The sequence below is a fragment of the Tetranychus urticae genome, chromosome 1 (genome assembly GCF_039701765.1).
Source record: "Tetranychus urticae isolate SD_2017Ah chromosome 1, NJAU_TeUrti_SD_1.0, whole genome shotgun sequence".
In the NCBI taxonomy this organism is placed as follows: domain Eukaryota; kingdom Metazoa; phylum Arthropoda; class Arachnida; order Trombidiformes; family Tetranychidae; genus Tetranychus; species Tetranychus urticae.
In genome coordinates, this window is record NC_142958.1 from 29,583,833 (window position 1) to 29,599,843 (window position 16,011).

Here is a 16,011-nt window from a genome sequence, read left to right on the forward strand (position 1 = left end):
ATGACTCATAGCAGTTAAAATTGATAAATACAATAATCATTTTTTATTACAATAGAACAAAATAGTTTTTAAATTCTTTGGCATAATCATCTCCTTAGATTCGTCTCATCAAGCTTGTTATTACGCTTAATCAACTTAACAATTATTTCTGATTGGAAAACTTCTGAATTTACAACTGATGAGCTTTGCGAAAAGCCCATTTTTCAAAAAAAAATTGACAGATTATTCTGTAGAATTAACATTACAATAAAAAGGTTTTGATAGGATGGGAGATTTTTTTGTATGAGCAAAGAATTACTCTGATATTTCTGATTTGTGCAAAAAATAAGTGAAAATAGGACGGAAAAATAATCGAATATAATATTAGCTGAGTGTTAAGGATAGAGATGGATAGTGATAGAAGGGAAATGGTGAAAAATAGGAACCACAGTCAATGGGAATGATTAGGCGATAAGGAGAGATTACGAAATGAGAAAAAATAGCAAGTTGTGTAAAATATATTTTGATTAATCTGTGTGAGACAGTACGTTTGAAATTCCTCTGACAGGATCAGGCATTCGGTGAACATGAACATATTTTTCATCAACCACCAAACCAAGAGGCGATAAAAAGATGTATTGTTTGCCAGCTTTCATTTTGGCATTTTCGACAAGAATTTGCATAGCTGTGGATCGGGTAACAACATCCTGAAATTGAAAATTAAATTGAGAAAATTATGTAAGGAATTAACGTGAAAAATATGTATGAATCAATGAAGTTCATTAGAAGTGGAATATGCAAACTTACCATGAAAACGTCAACTTCATCGAGTATACGGAATGGTGAATTACATGATTCCCATAAAGCAACAAGGAAAGCAACTGTACCATACGACCTTTCACCTCCTGAAAGACTTCTAGTGTCTTTGTAAACATCTGAATTAACCATTACTTTGGGATTTATCTTGATATCCAATGTTTTTGCTTTCTTTGAGGCACCATCAATTATACAATCATCGTGATTTATTTCAAGAATACCGGAAAAATTGAGAGCATCAAGGGCTATCTTGAATACTTGACAAGCTTTTTCTGTTATTTGTTTTCGTAATCGACGATATTTATCAAGGCGCATTTTGGTTGAGGCTTTAAACTCTTCAAGTAGTTCTTCAAAAGTTTCAACTTGCTCAAGCACACGTTCATGAGCTTCAATACGGTCATTATATTGTTTGATGATCTTATCTCGATCTCCGATTTCACTTTCTTGTTCTAAAGATAAATAAAAAAACAAAAGTTATATAATGTAACCAAAAGATTAAATATTAAATTAATAATTAAGGGGTAATCAATAAAAGATTGAGTATAGTCAGATTGTAATATTTCGTAAATCATGAAAATCAAATTGTGATGTAAATTACCATCTCACATTTGTCAGTGTTTTCATGAACAAAATTGGTCATATTTTTTAGCTAAAGGGTTAGATGCTATTGGACTTTAATACATCAATGAAAAAATTTAGATAAAATTGATAAATTACCTTGCATAAACCGTTTTATGTCGACAATCTCTTTTTTGACATCACTAGGAGATCTAGTCGTTCTTATTTCTTGTCCTGTTTCCTCCATAGCTTTTTGCCTCATATTTTCGACTTCTTGCTTTTTACTTTCTTGAGCTTTCTTTAAATCGTGTATTTCTTCTTCCACTGAAGTTAGATTGTCTTTAAATCGGTTCAGGGTTCGCTGAACACTGACTAATTGGTCTTCAAGAGTCTTCATCTTCTCTCTTGCAGGTCTCTCTTCATGGCATAGACGAGTCTTTTCATCTTGAAGGGTCGTTATTTTCACATTAATTTCCTCAATTAATGTTTTCATTTCACTGTACTTTTCCTGCAACCCAGCAAGCTTCTCATTTCTGGTTGTTTTTTCCATTCGTAAATCAGATAGATCTTTTTCAAACAGATCCATCTCGACTGGAGTGGTTTCAACAACATTTTTTAACTCTTCGAGCTCTCTGGAAACTTCATTAGCACGATCATACAATTTTGAAAGCTTGTTCGTAGTTTCAACTAAATCCAATTTGTTTTCCTGAAGATTTTCTTGTAAAGGAGTTAGATCAGCTGTTCTAGATTCCCACTTTTTGTTCAATTCCACCAATTCGTGTTCAAGTGAAAGAATGTAATCTGAGATGTCATGAGTTAGATATTTAGCTTGGTTATAATTTGGCGCATAAGACTTGAAAAATTGGTTCCTTTTAACTGGATACATGTTGGTTCCTTGCTTAGTGTAAGCTTGATTACAATTATGTGGAACTTTTTCTGCATTAGTCATCACGTTGAGAGCTTCATCCTCGTTAGCAATGTAGGCAATTGACTCGATGTTAGACCTGTCAATTAGTACATTAGCGACTGGAGCTTGGTCAATGTCAAGAAGTTCTAATATAGATTTATATTTGTCACTTTGAATACAATTGGAAGAAACGTTGTGAAGATTAGTAAATCTTCTGGTTATTATCATGGGAGGTCGCGCATTGCCAAGAGTCCTTTTAAATAACTGACTAAGAACATTTGCATCGCCTTGATTATCACAGCAAAAGGCACTAACTAGCCCTTTGATACAACACTCAACAGCAAATGCTGCACCGGGATCTCGTAGCTTAATCAAATGGCCGATAGGTCCTAATGGCTTCTTCACAAATCGTCCTTGTTTGAATTCTAAATCAATCTGTTTGAGCAAATGAGGCATGTAAACTCCGAACCGCAACAGTTGGTCATTCTCACTAGAACGAGCTTGTTGAATATCTTGTTTCTTTCTATATATTGAAGACTTAATCGAATCAATTTCAGCCTTGCAACCATAAATCTTTTTCTCGATCTCGGAAATAGAGCCTTGTAATTGTTCTTTATGAAGTTTACGGGTTCGTATTTCTGCTTTGAGTTGCCTCTCTTCTTCTTCCAATTTAGCAACCATTTCAGCTCTAAGATGCCTCTCTTGTTCGACTTTTTCTACATCACTGAAAATGAAAATTTTTCATGAGTAAAATAAAACTAGTAACCATGGGATTTACTTACCCGAATTGTTTCTTGAGTTCGTTAATTTTTCTTTCAAGATGCTTTTCATCTTTTCCCATAGCATCGAGTTCATTCTTCAGTCTAGAGCATTCAATAGCAAAATTGTTCTTTTTTTCTTTATATTCGGTCAATATTTGAGTCTTTTCGCCAATCTTCGCTTTTATTTCATCAACTTTGATTGCCATGTCATCCAAATCTTTCTGAGTATTCTCTTTGTCTGCTGAAAACTTAGTAAGTTTATTTTCCAGTTTATTTATTGTAGTTGTGTGCTCAATCACTTTGCCATTATTTTCTTCGATTTTACTCAAAATTTCTTCAAATTCTCGTTCCTTTTCGCAAACTAAGGCCCAAAGTAACTCTTTATCCAAAGAACTCAGTTTGTTGTTTTGGTCGTCTATCTTGGCGAATAATGAAACTTTCTTCTTTAATTCTTTGAGTTCTGAAGCAACGTCTTTCAAAACCTTTTTTTTCTTATCCAATTCAAGTTCAGTTAAAGTAGTCTTCTCGGAAGCATACGCATAGTCGTTTAAGATGTCTTCTAACTGAGTTGCTTTCATGAAGAAGCTATACTTGTCCCGCGGGTTTTTTGAGTTAAGAAAATTTCGACTGATTTCTTGATTGAGAACGACTATCGGGTTATCGATTTGTATATTGAAATGTTTCACAATGGTATCCAATTCTTTTTTCATCGTAGTTATAGATTTGCCATTTTTGTTTTTCAGATGGTAAGTTGAAGAACCGTCTGACTTGAGCAGACGCTCTATCCAGATAGTGTCACCGTACTCTTCATACTTGAAACTTGCACTTTTGTCTATATTGTTGAAATTATTCAGTTTGATAACAATTTTAGCTCTAGACTCTCCAGTTTTAATAAAAGATTTTAAGCTTTGGCCGCGACTAGTGTGATGAGAACGACCACCAAGAGCTAAAACAATAGCAGTCAAGATAGCGCTTTTACCACCTTAGAAGATAAGAATGGGATTGATGTTAGTTTAAATTCAAGTTCAAGATAGATGGACATAAATGTCTAAAGATACATGTATAAGAGTGACTTACTTCCATTCCGACCGATAACAAAGTTAATTCTTGGGCCAAATTCAATAGCAAAATGGCCATGGCACATAAAATTGACTAATTTGAGGGATTTGATAGTACCACACTCAATATAATTGGACTTATCTTGACTATTGAGAAAGCTAGTTTCTCCAATAGAGCTGATTTCCATATCCAGTGAATCGTCTGAATCATTGGCGCGATCAGGATTGTCCTCCTCATCAAAATCTATGTTTTCTTTAGAATCACTAGATAAGCTTGGTGATCTATCACGACGCTTTCTTTTGGCAGACATCATGTCCTGTTTAAGAAAAACAAACACAAATCCAAAAATACAGGTAGATAAAAACAAAGATAGAAATAATTAACTAGTGATAGTCAACAATGAGTAAAAAGGCAAAATAACAAACCATCGTCTGACAACGAATTTTGTTTCTGAACCGGGAAAATGAATGAAGGTAAAGAATACGATATCTTGTAAACCGCCCCTAGGGATGCAGATATAAAGTAAGCTCATGAGCGCGATTTTTCAACCTGAAAAATATCTTAATCTTCTTAAATTTTGTTAAGCAGTTTACTCAAAGGTTAATTACTAAAATTTTGATTCTAAGAAAGAAAGTTAAACTAATTGTTAATTATTTTACTTTAAAGTCTAGTTCGGAATTTAATTTCATTGAGAAATATTGTGAAAACATAATTGGCGCTTCTCAATTTACACTCAATAAGCCAGCTGACATGCATGTTTATCTCTCAACCTGGTTGAGTAAACCATCCTTTTTAATCATTTAATTGTAGAGTTTAAATCTGATTGCTATTTTTCTGTAAACAGTTGTCCCTTGTTACTATCAAATTTGAGAAATCGTTGATATTAATTTGTTTTTTTACTATTTTTTGTACATTTTCTACAAAATGATGCAATAATGAGTTTAACTTACATTTGTTGACAAATGTTTTCTTTCAGTATTTATGTTTTTTTTCTTGTCAACTAGACTTGTGATTATTAATTGTCGCTAAATTTTTGCCTTGAAACTACATACATATGATTAATTATGTCATTGTTTCGTCTAAGTGTTCGTCGCTTTTGTAAGTCTATAAAACCAGATGCATCACCTGACTCAAAGTATGTTCAACCGGTTAAAGGTTTTCGTAAACTAATAGCTGAGTATTTAACTAAATTTGTCGGTTCATATGAAGATGTTTTATCTAAAAGATTTCCCAAAGCATTTGAAGTCTACCAAGTTTTCACCGTCGGTGAGTTTTTTGCTTCTACTGCAAGCTCTTTGTTCATCCTCATCCTTTTAAATATTTCGCACTTTAATCAGCTTATTGAAAAATTCTTTTATTCTTTGATTTAATAGGTACACGAGCTCTTTACACTGATACCGTTGAATATCTAAGAATATCTCGAGAACTCTCTTATGGAAAAGATGTACGCTCTTTATCTTATCAAGAGCTTTTAGTCTATTATCAAACACCAAAGGATTTACTCAAAGTTGCACCAACTTTGTTAGTTTCAGCTGCCCCTTTCGCCAATTACGTGGTGTTTCCATTAGCTTTATATTTTCCTAAACAATTATTGTCTCAACACTTTTGGAGCAAGGAAATCCGCTTCAATTATCAATTAGAAAAAACAAAGAAACGATTGAAACACAATCGACCCATATTTCGCTATCTTCAATTCAAACTCTCTTCAATTCCTAAGCAGTTGTCCAATTCACCTGACATCGATTTCAAAGAGCAATGCAAACTAATTTATGACAAACTTGGAAGTGGAACGCATCCAACTGTTGAAGAATTACTCAAAGTATCTCCTGTTTTTGATCAGCAACCATACGGACTCCTGCATCTTTCAAAATCTCATTTGGTTAGTTGATAAATCTTTATCTTTTATCTTTTCATTATTTGATAAAGGTCATTAACACTTTTATTATCAATCATTTTATTCAGTCTCATCTCTGTAAGATGCATGGAATAACGTCTTTACCTCGAAAAGTACCTCGACTTGTCAACTATTGTGGATTGGTTCACGAGTTAGATTTAGCTATTTTACGATTAGGAGGATCTGCAAAATTATCTGACAACGATCTCAAGCTTGTAAGAACACATTCAATTTCATAATTTTTTCAATCAAAATATTTAAAGATAATTTCTTCCAATTTTACAGGCTGCCAACATGAGAGGATTGAATCCTTTTGGGTGTAGTAGAGAAGAATTAACCAATTGGCTTGATAATTGGCTTTACATTTCTAAAGCATTGAATGGTAAAATACATCCGCTAATTGAATATCATATATATCAAATGCAATAAATATAAATTACTAATCATCAAAACTGAAAATCTTTTCTTTTTAGGCACATGTCCATCGTTATTACTCCATTGTCCCATCTTTCTCGGATACAACCAGCCTAGCAATTGGAAGCTTATCTACAAATAACTTTTGTACTTCTAGTCATCTTTAATTTTGTTATTTGACATGTTAAGTAGTGTTTATTAAATTGACTTTGCAAATTTGCTTTGAAACTGAATAAGTTGTGATTCTTCTTGAACTAAATTAAATCCTCAAATACTATGGACGAAATATTATGCTTTTTTTATTCAAGTAATGTACAAATCGCAATTATTACATTCTATTTATCACTAATTCTCAAATATTTTGTAGGTATCATCATGACTATTTTTAGGAATAATCCACAGCTCAATTCTAGTTCAGTTCAATTGACAGCATCTATGACATTTATGCTTCAAAGAAGGACCAAAATGAAATTAGTAAATAGTAATTTCTGAAATAATATATGAGGCTGATTGATTGCTGGACTTTTTTCGATTCAACCAAAACTGGTGCTTAAAGGCTGTCCGAACTAAAAGCCACTAAAAATGGTGAAAATTTTCTGTATTCATTGAATATGTTTGAACAAGTATTTTTCAATTGGTGAAGTTTTTTGCCAGATAAGTCCATAACACATTCGTGCTGTTGCAACATTTTGTTTGTCTAACTGTCTTTAAGAACTGAAACATTATTAATTTTGTAAGTATTCAACTCTTATCAACTTAATCGCCATTTTCATTACCATCACAACGATAATCATAGATCATAATCATCACGATAATAACTGTGGGCACAAGAAGGTCGTTCTTTACACGATTTTTGTAGCTGAAAAGAGTGTAATCAAGTTTGACAATAGTGTTGAGAGCTGTTTATTTACGCATTAATTTTGACTTATTTACTATCTTTTTTTGGTAGCAATTTGGTCTATTTTTTTGATTGAAAACCAAAAGTAGCCTTTTCATGATGAAATTTCAACTTTCAAGTTTACCTCTAATAAATTTGATAAAATACTGATTTCTCTCATCATCTTTCTATTTTTACAGATATTCAACTATTACACAAAAACTGTCTTGAATTAACTTTCCAGCCTTTCCTGCAAATACAATTGGATTCTTTCTATCAAGTGATCATTATTTTGATTTTGTTGTTGTCCATTTTCAACAGCAGCTAACCAATGAAAGGATACTAAATAATATCGATTGATGCCACAAGAAAGGTATATTTTATCATTGTAATGATATAATAATCATATTGTAATATGATTTGAGAAGAGCTGAAAATTGTTGGTGGAGCGTAGGCAAAGCAAAACTTAAGATGACTAGACAAAGGAGATAAAGAAAAAGAAAGGAACAAGAAGATGATAAAATGATGAGCAAGTTGAAACAAGCATGGAAAAAGATCTGAGAAGGATTAAACAGGATATAAAATGAACCGATAATTGTGAATGGGTAGTTTGAATAGTGGAAGAGAAACGAGAAAATCACAATAAAGGAAAGAAAAGAAGGAATCAGCAAAATCTGATGATTTTCTGAATGGTCACCTATCACTGTATTAGATTGTTATAATCATAGCCCTAAAGCCAGGTCACCGATATTTTCACCAATTCATTCCCTCCATAAATGCGTACCTTTCTCATCTTCATCTTTCTTTTTTGCCTTTCTTTCGCTTTAAATATATCTCTCTCTGAATTGCTTTGAAATTAGGTTTCACACGTCAACCTTGCTCTCTCTCTCTGTCTATCTAACCATTTATCTAACTCACCCAAGATCTTCCAAACTGATTTCATATCTCATTCCGTCTCAACTTTTGTATCATCACTTCTCTATCATTATTTTATTTCGAAAAGTCAAGAAGCTAAAAATCAAACTTCTGAAAGTCAGCTTGTTTCACTCACTTGTACTGATGAAACATCTCGATGTCAGTCTGACTTGATCTCATCATTTTACATGATTTTACTTGAGTATTTATTTCCTCATGGAACAATGTCAATAATGTTCAACTCTTAAATGTTTTTATTTTTCCAGATAAAGAAACAATTTCTGTCATATTTGTGCATCAACATCTGTTTTTCATTGTTAACATTGCTTTTGAAATCAAAGATTTCTCGCAACCAGTTAGTAATTAACAATGATAACACAGCTGGTTTGCTTGGTTACAACGGTAATAACGTTAATAAATAGCGTGGAAAATTTAGTCAACCCAGTACCAATAAGAATTGTTAGTGAACAATCAACACGCTTAAGGTAAGACTTTACAATTTCATTTTCATTCATTTTCATGTCATTTACTTTTTGTCCTATTGAGTTGTCTTATTAACTTTGATTCTTTATGTTGTCTATTAGCTCCACACCATCTCCTAAATCACTTGCTACCGTTAAGCCACCGGCAAACTTTTCTGGTCCATCTGCTTTACGCCTTTTGGAAAACCAATGTTTCACATATTTAGATGAATTGTACCAATATCGATTCTGTCCCTTTCGCAATGTAACTCAACATGAAACAACAAGCAATTGGAGTAGATTTGAAGGAGTTTTAGGTATTTGGTCTGGTGAATGGTCCATCGGGAACAACACATTTTTAAGCATGAAATATCGCGATGGTGACTTATGTTCAAGTAAAACTGGTCAAATACGTCGAAGAGTAAAGGTTTATCCCATTTGTGGTGCTTCAAACAGATTATTAAATGCCTCTGAACCAGATCTTTGTCGATACGAGATGTATTTTGAAACTCCTCTCATCTGTGATACCAAAAATATCAAGGTTTATCCAACTTTGGATGAAAATTTACGCTCTAAATGGGATCTTTTGGAGACTTTGCGTTTAAACCAATTGATAACCAATAAGGCTTACACTTTTCAAGTTGACCAAATATTTCGAGAAGCTGGTCTCATCCATCGTAATATGTTCGCTATTGGTGCGGAAAAAGATGATGAAGAAGAGCCCCAGTTTGACAACCTTGCCCAATGTAAACGAGCTTATAAAAATTTGATGAAAGAGAAGACACATTCTGCCAAAATCTAAATTTTATAGTAAAGTATCGCTTGAATTTGTATCTCATTTGGACTTTTTTTGCCCAGAACGTCATCGATACAAATTCAAGAGATCTTTTGCTGTATTCTCAAGGTTTAACTCAATGTATCTTTTATACAACTCTGCCATGAATCATCCATCATCTAATATTGTCATATCAGTTTTCTATTTGCTGTTATGTATATTTTTCATATCTATGATTGAAATCACTAAGTGATCATTTCTAGATGAACCAAAATGATTATCATTCAAGTGATATAGCGATGAGAATAATTTTCTTCTCACCCTATTTTTTTACAATATCATCCTTTTATATACTTCAAAGATCTTTAAATTAATCAAATAAATTACTCCTACAATAAATACTTGTTAAACAAAATGCCACATAAAAAGAACCAAAACGATCTAATTTCATTTACCAGCAAAGCGCAATTTTTTTAATGGCAATGTATCGTATCTTTAATGAAAAGCCAATCTAATTTGAGGCCACATTTCATTTTTAAAATTTTTTATTACTTCGTAATAATCAAAATTCAATCTTTCCCACTCATTTTTTATCTGGGAATATTGAAAATAATTCATTTCATCCTTTCAGTCACTCAGCTATCGTTCATCTTTCAGACTCACGAAACTTTTTAATAACATTTTCTGTAGTACTTTTGATAATGCTTTTGGTGCTATTTGATATTAACCAGAAACACCGATTCCTTGTACCAGCTCAAAGCTTTCGTTTCACAAAAGTGCGAAGGGCTAAAACTGATTATTAATGTTCGTAAAAATGAATTTAAAAATGAGCCAGATTTTATGATAAAGGAGTTAGATAACCAGATGATAGATGGCTCTCTAGACGGGATTATTTCTGGTTTCCTTTAATTTCTTTTGTGTATAAAAGTCTACATTTCATCCTTTGTTTTAAAATTTAAATTTAAAATTTGTTTCATCACAGTTAATTGAAATTGTCATCATGGGTGTCGAAGTTCAAACGATTCAAGCTGGTGATTGTACCAATTATCCTCAATCTGGACAAACTGTCGTTGTTCATTATACTGGTACATTGGAAAATGGCAAGAAATTTGATTCCTCACGAGACCGAGGCAAACCATTCAAGTTCCGAATTGGTAAAGGCGAGGTAATCAAAGGATGGGACCAAGGTGTTGCCCGAATGAGTGTTGGTGAACGTGCTAAGTTAATCTGTTCACCCGATTTTGCTTACGGATCAAAAGGTCACCCTGGAATTATTCCTCCAAATTCGACGCTTATTTTTGACGTTGAGCTTCTCGGCTTAGAATGAGCTTTTGTAATTCATTCATCTTTAAGGTTTTTTTCCCTCAACTTGCAACTATTGATTAGATTTTCGCATTAGATATCCTATTAGAAAAACTACTTGCTTACCGTGCTTATCTTTCAGATTAAATTGTATCTCAACATATCTAAATCGGTTCCTCGCTTACTAACGAAATTATTGTAACCATGATCAGAGATGAATTAATTCTTGTCCCTTCAATTTATTCCCGTTTTCTTTATCATTTTCTCATCCATTTACACGTCGAAATTTTTTCATTTATTTTGAGTGTGTAAAAGGTTTTGGTTAAACCACAATAAAATTGCTTTACTTTACTCGACTACAACAAAACTTGCCTATATTTAACTTTACTCTACCAATTCGAGTTTTTACAGCTAAAATTTAAAATACTGATTAGATTGCAAACCGTGAAGGAAACATTAAAAGTTCATAGAAAAATTCACAAATCCATCATGAATCAAGATTTGAAAATTAGTAGATGTCGATTAAATGTAAAGTTAAGCGCGACAAAAAGCATTTCCAGTTCAAGCCAAGATGAAATAAATCTTCACAAAGGCAATCTATAAGTCACTTGATAGTTTATTTACAAATCAAAGCATTCAGAACACAATTTTTCGAATGGCGAATGAACATGATTAAATCATGTAAAATTCGTGTATATAACAAAAATTTGACTAAATTTGACAAAACAACATGAATAAATCGATGTCATTTAGGATCATTTACTCGCTGAATTTTTTGATAAGGTAAGGAGTTGCTTTAATAAGACCAATCATTAAAGCGAACAGTACGATATCATTAGCTGTATCTTTACGGGCATTCCTCTCCTGATGAGCTGAGCTGGGTCCTTCAGGTAATTGAAACATTCTGTAATGAAAAGATAAGACCACATTAATAAAACGACTGACCGAAAACCTGAGAATCAATATCTTACCCTTGAGTGTTATTGATCACTGATTTTCAACACAAAAAATGGATGTCGTTATAAAGGCCTAGTTTTAATTCTAACGAATGTAAATGTGGCTGACTGCGATAAATGATGCTAGCACAATTTAAATTAATTTCAACAAAATTTACGGTTTGACCCCAAGTCAGAAAGCATGTTTACAATTACACTTGTAGCTTGAAGGGGTCGTTAAATAATAACAAGAAATACAAAAATCATAAGCATTTGCAAATGAGTAAAAAAATTCCTTGAGAAGATTATTTGATTTCAAACAATGAGCAGAAATTGCAGAAAAATTTCATGTATTTTGCAGGAATTCGATGCTTTGCTCGATCGATTGCTAGGATTTTGTCCAATAACAAACAAATAGAAGCTAAATCACAAACTCGCTTCAATAAGTACAATTGATCAATAACTTTGTCAAATTACAAGCACTTAATTTTTCATTTATTATGAAAGACATGAAATCATACTCTCGTCCATTGATTCTTTTTACAACCCAATGTAGTCATTTACCTCAATCGTGATGTTACAAGTGTTTCAACGAAATCCTTAATAAGCTGAGAAATATCGTGGATAAGACAGTTTAGCGCGATGCTGTGAGAATCGGAAAGATCTTATAATTCTATTAAATTTAATCTTGTTTACAATCTGAAACAAAGCATGAAGCTCTATTACAAAGTCACTTACTTTGTTAGTTCAAAGTCCTCAGTACTTAAAAGCTACTTAAAAGTCAAACTTACATGAATGCAACGCTCAGTAAACATTAGAAAGAAATTAATTTGAAATTGAAATATTAATGACTAGAAATGTGGCTTCTTGATTACTTTAGTGTACCATTACCTTTTATTTACTTGTTTTTGAGTCTATCTATTTTCTGGTGCATTAAATATATTTTCAAATCTGTGAAACACTTATGTTCATTACCTCCAGGACCATTTGGATTCCCGATTTTTGGTTATTATCCGTTCTTAAAAGAACACAGTTACATACAATTCGATCGACTATCTAAAAAGTATGGACCAGTCTTCAGTCTAAAGTTGGGTCAATATGATACTATTGTTGTCTGTGATTGGGATAACCTTAAAGACGCCTTCGCAAATGATGCTTTATTGGCTCGTCCAGCTAAAGGTTTCTTATCAGGAATAGAGGAAACTCTTTCAGTGATTGCAATGTCCGGTGATGCTTGGCGTGAACACAGACGGTTGTCATTGCACGTTTTGCGTAATGTTGGTTTGGGTAAACGAGAAATGGAAACTTTGATCTCGGAAGAAATTCATCAATTTTTGTCTTCACTTGAAACTAATGTGAATGACTTGCCTCAACATCTAATGCCAAGTGTCTCTAATAACATTTCAGCTCTTTTATTTGGTCGCATTTTTGATTATGACGATCCTGATAAAATGATCATTGATCAAAGTGTTCAGGGATTCAGTGAATCTTTCCAATTTACTGGAATAACGAGTTTTTTGCCATGGTTAACTAAACCACTGATTGCTTTAGGTAAAGCTAATCTTAAAATAATAAGCAAGACACATAAACATCTGAACAATTTCATTACGAAAGAGGTTTTGAAACATCAAAATAAAGCGAACTCGAAAGAAATTGAAGACTATATTGATGGATATCTCGATGCACAATCTAAACGAAAAGACGACCTATTTAATGATATGATATTAAGAAGAAATGTTATCAGTTTCTTTGTTGCTGGATCAGAAACAGTCACTAGTACTCTTACTTGGACCTTAATGTATCTCGTGAAGTATCCTCAATATCAAGAAAAGATTCGCTCAGAAATTCAAGAAGTTATTGGAACTGAAAAGAGACCAGATTTCTCGGATCGTCTAAGAATGCCTTTTACTCAAGCCTTTCTTTACGAAGTCCAACGCATTGAGTCAGTTGTTGCTATAAACCTGATAAGAAGAGCTTCTCAAGACACAAAGATTGGTCCTTATAATGTTCCAAAAGATAGTCTGGTTTTTTTCAATTTCTGGTCCGTCCATCATGAACCCAAACTGTGGCCTAATCCTGATAAATTTGATCCGAACCGATTTCTTACTGATAATGGTACCAAAGTAATAAAGCCTCCATATTTAGTCCCATTTAGTGCTGGTAAAAGAGCTTGTCCAGGTGAAGGCTTAGCCAATGTTGAGCTATTTTTGTACACAGTTGGTATACTTCAACGATTCAAAATCAAATCAGATAAACCATTATCATTCGATGCAAAGTTTGGCCTTACTCGACGTCCAAAATACAAGCCAGATTTAATTTTCGAAAAAATATCCTCTCAATATTAGCAGCGTCTAAAGTATAAAGCGAAAACAAAATCATTAAATTATGGACTCACCAATGTCATAAATTTATCATCATCTTATTTAGTTTTGATTGATCAAAATTAATACTTTTATTCAAAATTTAAGGTTCAATAAGTACGAAATCAGCTGGTTTGGCAGTTATTGCTATTGGCAACGAGTCACCGTCTCTTTTATCACATGTTTTGTATTGATATGATTTTCAAATAAATATCAAAATGTCTAATAAACCTTGTTCTTCGTCGTCTTCTTTTTCTTCAGCACCTTCAGCACCTTCACCAGCTACACCTCAAATTGATCCAATTGTGCTCAAATGTGAAACCTTCATTAATGAACAACTCCGAAATGATCTTAAAATTATTCATATGAGACAAGAGAATATTCATGTTCAATTAAATAATTTTGATGATCTCAAGTCATTCATCATTGAATTGCAAAATACCTCTTTTGGTCCAGGTAAATCTATAAAAACTCAAATTGATGTTGGCCATAATTTTTACATGAGATGTACTATGTAAGTATTCCTCACTTCACATGAACCTAAGCTGATAACTTGTCGACTGATAATTCATTATCCCTTCATTTATTTTTCATACTTTTCCTTTTCTATAAAGACCTTGTACGCAAAAGATTACAGTCTTCGTAGGACTTGGGTTTTATCTTGAATTCACCTTAGAGGAAGCATTGGATTTTATTACCAAGAGGTCAAAATTTCTTAATAGCTGTCTTGAGAAATTATCTGACCAAGCTTATAAAGTTAAAGCTCATATTAAAGTAATTCTTGATGTAAGTATTCAAATAATTATTTACTAAAATCTTTGTTTACAAAAATTTTATGTAACACTATGTTTTTGCATCTTAATTTCAGACGCTAAGTTATCTTCAAGGAATTACTGATAAGGACGTTAACGAGGAAGAGTGCTGTTGTTAACAGATACCCAAATATCATAATTATTACATTTCGTTTATTTTTTTCTGAAAATCAATTTTAAGACGAATCAGTGAAAGATAAAATGATTGAGCTACCAAACTCTCCAGAATCTACAAATCTTCTGATTGGTGTCACTGGCAGTGTTGCTGCGATTAAGATACCTATTTTGCTTGAGAAACTTATGAATTTGCCATTGAACATTGTAATTGTTGGAACTAATCATTCATTCCATTTCTTCGATTTACAAGAGATTAAAGAAAAGTACAAGACTGTTAAGATTTTCACTGATGATCAAGAATGGTCCTCTTGGAAACAAATGTCCGATCCTGTTTTGCACATTGAACTCCGTAAATGGGCTGATATTATGTTGATTTCTCCATTGGATGCTAATACTTTAGCCAAAATCTCTTCTGGTATTTGTGATAACTTATTAACTTGTATAGCCCGTGCCTGGGATCTGCAAAAGCCTTTATTATTTTGTCCATCTATGAACACATTCATGTGGGAACATCCAGTCACATCTGAAGCTATTAGAAAGCTTGAGACATGGGGTTACACTTTGATTCCAGTTGTTTCCAAAAAGCTTGCTTGTGGTGATATTGGACCTGGAGCTATGGCTGAAGTCGACACCATTATTGCCCAAATAAAGTCACTAGTATAGAGAAAGTCCATTAATTCTGATCCATCTTCTCATATTTAAATTGCCGTTAATCGAACCAATCCAGTCTAAATTGGAACAAGTCTTTTAAAAATTAAGGCTCAATTTGACTTATTTAAATATTTGATTAGCTTTTTCTCTTCTTTCATAGTTGAGAATCAATCAAGAATCAACTCCTAGAAATTGCTATTATTCGTATTATTTTAGAGAGACAAATTTTCAAACATTAACCTTTACCGAGTAACTCTATTTTATCAATACTAACTATTCATAATGTTATTACTTTATTACTTTGAATAAAAATACTTGAAATTAATCAAACTTTACTCGTAATGCGTTTACTTCTACAAATTTTAAAATTGTTCGATGGTTCGAACGGCTATTGAATGTTGACCATGAATGATATCCT

General features: G+C 32.7%; 7 protein-coding genes and 1 long non-coding RNA gene across 9 annotated transcripts; 6 read left to right on the forward strand and 2 right to left on the reverse strand.

Annotated features, from left to right (window-relative positions):
* Window positions 1–20: 20 nt before the first annotated feature.
* SMC6 (Structural maintenance of chromosomes 6) lies at window positions 21–4,532 on the reverse strand. The gene is made up of 5 exons (XM_015928986.3): window positions 4,099–4,532; window positions 3,043–4,003; window positions 1,513–2,984; window positions 787–1,244; window positions 21–686 (listed from the first exon to the last, which is right to left on the reverse strand). Exons 1-5 carry the CDS (start codon window positions 4,391–4,393, stop codon window positions 507–509), a joined length of 3,366 nt encoding a protein of 1,121 aa, XP_015784472.1. The 5' UTR covers window positions 4,394–4,532; the 3' UTR covers window positions 21–506.
* Window positions 4,533–4,639: 107 nt separating this feature from the next.
* On the forward strand, window positions 4,640–7,641 carry LOC107362094 (LETM1 domain-containing protein 1). 2 transcript variants are annotated; one of them, XM_089266402.1, is made up of 6 exons: window positions 4,640–5,346; window positions 5,454–5,959; window positions 6,043–6,189; window positions 6,260–6,356; window positions 6,448–6,571; window positions 7,466–7,641. In XM_089266402.1, exons 1-5 carry the CDS (start codon window positions 5,145–5,147, stop codon window positions 6,528–6,530), a joined length of 1,035 nt encoding a protein of 344 aa, XP_089122528.1. In that variant the 5' UTR covers window positions 4,640–5,144; the 3' UTR covers window positions 6,531–6,571; window positions 7,466–7,641. The 2 variants fall into 2 exon arrangements, with proteins under 2 accessions (XP_089122528.1, XP_089122527.1); XM_089266401.1 differs by lacking the exon at window positions 7,466–7,641 and adding an exon at window positions 6,756–6,885.
* Window positions 7,642–8,259: 618 nt separating this feature from the next.
* On the forward strand, window positions 8,260–9,844 carry LOC107362095 (N-acetylglucosamine-1-phosphotransferase subunit gamma-like). The gene is made up of 2 exons (XM_015929101.3): window positions 8,260–8,665; window positions 8,765–9,844. Exons 1-2 carry the CDS (start codon window positions 8,550–8,552, stop codon window positions 9,441–9,443), a joined length of 795 nt encoding a protein of 264 aa, XP_015784587.1. The 5' UTR covers window positions 8,260–8,549; the 3' UTR covers window positions 9,444–9,844.
* Window positions 9,845–10,374: 530 nt separating this feature from the next.
* On the forward strand, window positions 10,375–11,085 carry Fkbp12 (peptidyl-prolyl cis-trans isomerase Fkbp12). The gene has a single exon (XM_015929130.3). It carries the CDS (start codon window positions 10,417–10,419, stop codon window positions 10,741–10,743), a length of 327 nt encoding a protein of 108 aa, XP_015784616.1. The 5' UTR covers window positions 10,375–10,416; the 3' UTR covers window positions 10,744–11,085.
* A 231-nt stretch (window positions 11,086–11,316) lies between these two features.
* On the reverse strand, window positions 11,317–11,863 carry LOC112538791 (uncharacterized). Its single transcript, XR_003082147.2, has 2 exons — window positions 11,690–11,863; window positions 11,317–11,622 (listed from the first exon to the last, which is right to left on the reverse strand). It is a non-coding gene; the product is annotated as an uncharacterized LOC112538791 (long non-coding RNA).
* Window positions 11,864–12,510: 647 nt separating this feature from the next.
* Window positions 12,511–14,243, forward strand: LOC107362046 (cytochrome P450 2H2-like). Its single transcript, XM_015929040.3, has one exon. It carries the CDS (start codon window positions 12,511–12,513, stop codon window positions 13,996–13,998), a length of 1,488 nt encoding a protein of 495 aa, XP_015784526.1. The 3' UTR covers window positions 13,999–14,243.
* Window positions 14,200–15,923, forward strand: Uxt (Uxt prefoldin-like subunit). Its single transcript, XM_015929041.3, has 3 exons — window positions 14,200–14,527; window positions 14,628–14,799; window positions 14,882–15,923. The coding sequence occupies exons 1-3, from the start codon at window positions 14,232–14,234 to the stop codon at window positions 14,942–14,944; spliced, it is 531 nt and encodes a 176-aa protein (XP_015784527.2). The 5' UTR covers window positions 14,200–14,231; the 3' UTR covers window positions 14,945–15,923.
* Ppcdc (phosphopantothenoylcysteine decarboxylase) lies at window positions 15,027–15,923 on the forward strand. Its single transcript, XM_089266421.1, has one exon. The coding sequence runs from the start codon at window positions 15,027–15,029 to the stop codon at window positions 15,603–15,605; it is 579 nt and encodes a 192-aa protein (XP_089122547.1). The 3' UTR covers window positions 15,606–15,923.
* Window positions 15,924–16,011: the final 88 nt, after the last annotated feature.